The sequence below is a fragment of the Myotis lucifugus genome, unplaced genomic scaffold (genome assembly GCF_000147115.1).
Source record: "Myotis lucifugus unplaced genomic scaffold, Myoluc2.0 scaffold_1050, whole genome shotgun sequence".
Taxonomy (NCBI): Eukaryota; Metazoa; Chordata; class Mammalia; order Chiroptera; family Vespertilionidae; genus Myotis; species Myotis lucifugus.
The window spans coordinates 90,014-96,425 of NW_005872098.1; the positions used below are offsets into that span (position 1 = coordinate 90,014).

A 6,412-nucleotide genomic window follows, 5' to 3' on the forward strand; every position below is an offset into this window, starting at 1 on the left:
CGCCACTGGCATGAGCCTCACAGCAGCCTGAGCAGCCCCAAGGCCGCCCTGCTCGAAGGAAGGCTGGCACGGCGGTGCCTCCTCCAGGTGGACTGTGTCCTCAACACTCCTGGCGGCTGCTCCTGCTGGTGGTTCCCACCCCACAGACCTGTGCCACCTCCCACCCGCCCCTTTCACTCCCTCAGCCCCCCTCAGGCCCCCTCAGCCCCCCTCAGCCCCCCTCAGCCCCCCTCAGCCCCCCTCAGCCCGGGGCACAGCTCCCGCTCCTCACTCGCCCTGTTCTCCGCTTCTCTCACAGCAGCGGAGGAGCTAGTACCTCCTCCTGCCCACACCTCCCCAGGCTCCCTGTCGGGGGACCAACCCGGCCTCCTAGGCGGGCTCCACGGGCCATCTCTCTGGCTGCCCCTGCCCCCTGGCTCCCTCTCTCGTCACGCCACCTCCTGGGGGCTCCCCGCGTCCAAGCCCTTTTGCACCCCAGGGCCCCTGTGCGGCTGCTCCCTCTGCCCCACAGCCTCCTCCCAGGTCGTCCTGCCTGGGGCCTGCGCAGCCTCCACCCCCGGTTCAGATTTTTGCTCAGATGCCGCCTCTCAGAGAGGCTGCCCGTGTCCACCTGCTTCTGTTCTGTCTCCCCGACTGAGACGGCAGCCCCAGGCCCAGGGCAGCTGGCTCAGCCACTAGCCCCCGAGCTTCTGCATCAAGCCCTCCCGGCCCAGGGGGAGGGAGCCGAGGCTGCCACCTCAGATGTGCCCCTTTGGGATGTCGAGTGTTATTTTTAAGAAACAGAAGACTCGGGACCTCTGACGTTCCCTTTGCCCAAAGAGCTGAGAGAGAGGCCGCTCCAGGCAGCGGGATCGCTGGGAGCTGGTGTCACGTGAGGGAGCTGTGGCGACGGAGGGACTCAGAGAGGCCTGTGACAGCACCTCCCGGGCCATTGGCAGCCACGGCCCAGCGGCCATCTCCTCCCCAGCGCTTGGGTTTCCATCTGCCCGTGAACTGCCTCCCTCCCTGTGAAGCCCCACCCTCAGCCTTCCTTTCTCTTTAGCTCAAGATGGCAGCAAGCCTGAACGCCCCGTCTGACTCCAGGCGCCATCTTCTTACCGAGCCCCCGTCTGTACACATGTGGCTAAATTTGATTATTTTCTCCAGTTAGTCTGTCTCGTGCCATTTTAATTGTTTGACCAGCCGGGCGGACTAAGAGGGGAAAGTGGGGGGGACTCCCCTTCTCACACAGACACTGGAAATAGGAAGGACAGAGACCCACCAGGGCCTGACCCCGCCACCCCGCTCCTGCGCCTGCTCCCAACTTCCAGCCTGGACCCCCGTCTCCCCATGTGGCCTTGGGACTGGCTGCCACCCCTGCCTGAGGAGCCGCTTGGTGCGAAGCCAGACCCTCCTCTGCAGCCATCTCGCCTCCATGCCAGGCACTATTCTAATCGCTCTCACTGTACTGACCTAGTTCATCCTGGCAATAACTCACTGTACGTGCGAGGAACCAAGCACAGAGAGGGTGAGTGACTTGTCCAAGGTTGCACAGCCAGGAAGTGGCAGAGCCAGAATCTGAACCCCAGCAGCCTGGCTCCAGAGTCCGTCCGCTCAACTATGTCCCCATATAGTTAAGAGGCAGGATAGTAAGACGCTAGAAAAATCCCTTGGCGAGCGAATTGAGGAAAATGAGACCGAGAGCTGAGCAAACGGGCCCAGCACTTTACAGCAGACGCAGAAGTCTCCTCCCTAGAGATCACAGCGAGGCCTCCGTGTATTTCGGCTCCAGGCCCAGAAAGCAGCGAATCCAGGTGGGCGGCACCAGGACCAGCTGCAATGACCAACGCCCCCCCTGCCCTGGCGCCCACCAATCAGTGGAGCCCCCGACCGTGACGGGACACCCCTGGAAAGCTGATGAGTATTCTATTGAGACTTCCCCTGGGACCTCCCCTAAATGCCCAGCCTTTAAACCCTCCAGGAGGGACCCAGCCTGCACTCTCCTCCCAGGAGCGCGCCCATGCCTTTCCCTTCCCCTCCACCCCCCGCAGGCGGGCACCTCCTACACTCCACGGGGTCCCCACCAGGGGAACAATGGGCAGCGGCAGCTCGTGCCGGGCTCACCCTCTGATCTGATCCTGTCTCCAAGGCCCCTTTCTCTGACTTCTTAGTGAACCAGAGCACCCCACCCAGGCTCTCCTGCTGCTTCTACCCCAGCCCCCTCCTTGTTGCACTGCCCCAGCTTTAATAAACATCCTCTCAAAGTCACCTGGACTCGTGGTGTGACATCTTCCCTGCACCAGGTCAAGAACCACGCACTCCGGCCGGCCCTAGGCGGATCTGCTCCGGGTCAGGTCCCCCCCGGAGCAGCAGGACCTGTCACTGTACGTCCTGAAGGCCTGCCCCGGTGCCTGGGTGTCTCCTGTCCCTAGGCGCTCCCACCACACAAGCCACCGGCACCTTCTTCCTCCCTGGTGACGAATCTTTGGCCCTTACTAGTCGTAGAATAATGTCCAGACCCCCAGGCTGACACTGGAGGCCCGAGCCTGCTCTTCAAGCACATCCTTACTGCCCTGGCCACGCCCTGGAGGGGGTGTCCTCCCCTAACCCCAGCTGGTCACTGCTTGCAGGCATTTGCTGGGGCTGCTCCGCTTCAGGGACGACATTCCTGCCACCTCCGTCTGTGAGCCTGGTTGGTGCTTGGACACAGCTCAGGTGCTGCCTCCCTGCCCACCCGCCCTGCCCCCTTGCAGGTCACGACTCACTTCACAGAGATGGAGAACTCCCCTGGGGAGCTCTCGCTCTCCCGGATCAAGAAGGCTCCCAGGTAGTTCCGCTTCATCAGAATCTCTTCTGCCAGCTGCCGGGAAATCCTGCCTGAGTACCACCTGCAGAGAGAGGGGACGGTGAAGGCAGTGGGGGAGGGGGGGTGGGACAGCTGCCTTCTCTGCGCCCAGTGCTCGACATCGCTCATCCACACAGCAGTCCCAAAATGCAGGAGATCTCATTGCACCCATTTTACAGATGAGGAACCTGAGGCACAGAGAGACGAAGCAACGAGCCCAAGATTTCTTGCTGTGGCAGGCAGGAGCTGGGAACCCATCCCAACCTTGGCTCCCGGGCCCAATCCCTTCCCACCAGGCCAGGAACACACATACCATCAGGAAAACAGAAATATCAAACTTCAGTGACATCAAACCCAGCTAACTCCAGCTGAGCTTTTCCGTTTTAGATGGTAGATTCTTTTTTATATATGTACTAGAGGCCCGGTGCACGAAATTCATGCACTGGGGGTGGGGTCCCTCAGCCCAGCCTGCACCCTCTCCAATCTGGGACCCCTTGGGGGATGTCCGACTGCTGGTTTAGGCCTGATCCCACTGTCCTAAACCAGCAGTCAGACATCCCTCTCACAATCTAGGACTGCTGGCTCCCAACCACTCGCCAGCGTGCCTTCCTGATTGCCCCCAACTGCCCTCCCCTGTCGGCCATCTTGTGGTTGTTGGTGCTGCCATCTTTGAGGGTGGGGCAATTGATTAGCATATTCCCTCTTTATTAGATAAGATATATCTTTTTATTGATTTTAGAGAGGAAAGGAGAGGGAGAGAAAGAAAGAAACATCAATGATGAGAGAGAATCATTGGTCGGCTGCCTTCTGAATGCCCCACACTGGGATTGAGCCCACAACCTGGGCATGTGCCCTGATCGGGAATCAAACCCGGGATCCTTCAGTCCACAGGCCAACGCTCTATCCACTGAGCCAAACTGGCCAGGGCTGGATAGTAAATTCTTAAAAGTGAAAAAATAAAATAAAAACGATGACAAAAACAATAGCAGCTTTGATTTGATGAGGAAGGATCTCACCCTATACCCATTTCACAGATGCCCAGACTGTGGCCACCTGGACTTTTTCTCACAGGTACAAGTCCCTTTGCCTGCTAACCAAACAGAACTGGGTATACAGAAGGTGCCTGATTAATGCTTAGAATCTTGCAAGGCCCCCACCGGCCCCAGGGTCTGGGAGTAAAAGGCTGGGATCCAGCTTCTCATTCAGTCCTGTCCGTCTGCCGCAGGGCGCCAGGCAGTGCCCGTCCCCACCCCACCCCCTGCCTGCCTGGCTCCCACCCTCGGAGAGTCCAGGTTTCAGCCCCTCGTTGTTCGGGGAGGGGTGGGAACGAAGGCCGGAGCAGCCAGTCTCCTGGTGGGACCATGGCCACCAAGGTCGGCGGCAGGTGCAGCGGCAGGGGTGGCACATCCTGCCCATCTCCCCACTTGCCACTCGTGTCCCATGTGCCCGACGCTTGCAAACACTGAGGTTCTACCGAGGGCTTTCCCCAGTGCCTGGCACACTCGGCCCGTGTGCTGAGCCCTGGAACACTCAGCGGTGACTGCTGACAGGGCACAGGTGGACCCACAGCCAGCCCCGGCCCTTCCTGCCGCCCTGGGCGCCTGAGCCTCTGCCGGCTGCCCTGGTCCCAGGGCGTGCACAGCCGGCACTCATGCACCCTGCTGGCTCCTGCCCACCCACTTCCCGCTCCAAAGCCAAGCCCTGGCCTCAGCCGAGTCTCAGGCCCTGCCTCCGCCAGAGCCCACACCTCAGACGTGCGGTGCCAACCAAGTGCTGCCCCAGACAGTGGGTGTCCCGGGGCAGAGGCAGGAAGTGGTCGTTGCATGTGGAGGGCCTGGGTCCCTGGAGTTGGGGAGTCCTGGACAAAGCTCCCGCCAGAGGCTGAGCTGACCATGGAGGCCAGCTTGGGGCCAGGCAGGGAGCCCCCCTCCCAGAAGCCTCGGCGGGACCCAGGTGCAGGGCCCCCGCAGGGCTCCACGTGGGCGTTTCCTGAGGGCCCGGTGTCTTCAAAGAACCCACAAAACCCCACAGGAGGTGTCAGCATGTGGGCGGCTGTCGCCCTCAAAGGGTGTTGCAACCGCACCTTTCAAGGGGGCCAGCCTGTCCCACCAGGGGGAGCGGCTGGTCCTGGGCCCTCCCTGGGGCGGCAGTAGCGGGCACTTCTCGCTGCCCAGAGCCTGTTCTCTCCACCGCCCGCTCCTGCACTCGGGGCACCCAGCCTAGCCCCCCTTCTCACTGATATGGAAACAGCCCAGAGCAGGTCACGGGTTCCCTGAGAGGTTACACAGCAGGTCCCTGGCCTTGGGCTCTCCCTCAACCCCAGTTGCTCTTAAGGGCTCCCCCACCCCCTTCCTGGGGAGCACAGCCCGGACCACAGCACCGGCTGCAAATCCCACTCTGCCTCTTGCCAGCCGAGTAACCTGAACAGCCACTGGACCCCTCTGTGCCTGTCTGTGCTGCACACGCGGCTTTTCCTGCAGCTGCTGCTGCCATGGGCCGGCTCCAGCCCTCGCCCTGCGCCTCCCTCCTCCCCTGTGCCTCCTCCCCTGTGCATCTCTCGGGTAGGTCTGCCTGCTGCCCTCCCTGGCAAACTTCTGCTCTGACTTCGAGGCCCCACAGGGCATGCCCTTCCTCTGGGCAGTCCTCCTTGGGAACCCTGGGCGGAGAGGGGGGGGGGGCGGTGATGCTGGGTGCTCAGGGAACGAGTGGGCCTGGTGGAGGCACAGGGCTTTAGGGGAACCCGGCCCCCTCTGCACCGCCCTCCACACACCCTGGGCCTGATGGGCTGGGTCAGGCCCTGAGCTGGAGTTTCCCCACCGCTGTCTGGGGCCAGGGCAAGGCTGTGGTTAGCCAAGGACAAAACTGGGCATGGCCTTGGTTGGGTCGCAGGGGCGGGGGGAGGGGGGCTAAACCCCTTTCCTGCTCTGTCCCAGACACAAGTGCCAGAGCTGAGCCCAGGGTCACTGCATGGAACACTCCACGCCCCCAATAGCCGGTGCATTCTTGCCTCAACCACCAGCATTGCCCGACAGGCCTGGCCCCAGGCCATACCTTTGCCAGCCTCCACCTGCCCCACCCAGGGCTCCTCAGCAGCTGTGGCCTTCGGGTCGGGTCTGCCCGGTCCCGCTGCCACCGGGAGACCTCCCCAGCCCACAGCCACGCTCCTGCCTGTCCTCCGTTGGCCCGCGGATGCCTGGGCAGCTTGCTCTTGGCCCCGCGCTGGGGTCTCCCCGTCTCTCCCCCCAGGCTCTCCCTTTACTGACAGGAAGATTGACAGCCCTGGACCCTGGCCCTGGGGTCAGCCGGGGGCTGCAGCTGGAGGGGCTGGCCCAGCGTGTGAAGCTGGAGGCCCCGGCAGCTTTGGAAATAACTCAGAGACAGAGGAAGAGGAAACGCTCTCGGCCCCACCCTGGCCCTGCAGCCCTCCCCTCCCACCCACCGGCCTGGCCGAGCCACTGGCCTCCACAGCTGACTGAGTCCCTCCCCTGCGCAGGCCTCCGGGCGCCCCCAGCCAGTCATTGCGGGGGGGCCCCCCCTGCTCCCCCCACAGGCTCGCCCCCATAGTTCCCCGCGCCTCCCTCCAGAACG

At 62.7% G+C, this 6,412-nt stretch overlaps 1 protein-coding gene across 1 annotated transcript in view; it reads right to left on the reverse strand.

Moving 5' to 3' along the window:
• Nucleotides 1–6,412, reverse strand: part of GRAP (GRB2-related adaptor protein) — a 25,382-nt gene that overhangs the window by 11,591 nt on the left and 7,379 nt on the right. The window contains exon 3 of the mRNA XM_006107181.3: nucleotides 2,745–2,867. Coding sequence (XP_006107243.1) covers nucleotides 2,745–2,867 — 123 coding nt within the window. The remainder of the gene's footprint in view (nucleotides 1–2,744; nucleotides 2,868–6,412) is intronic.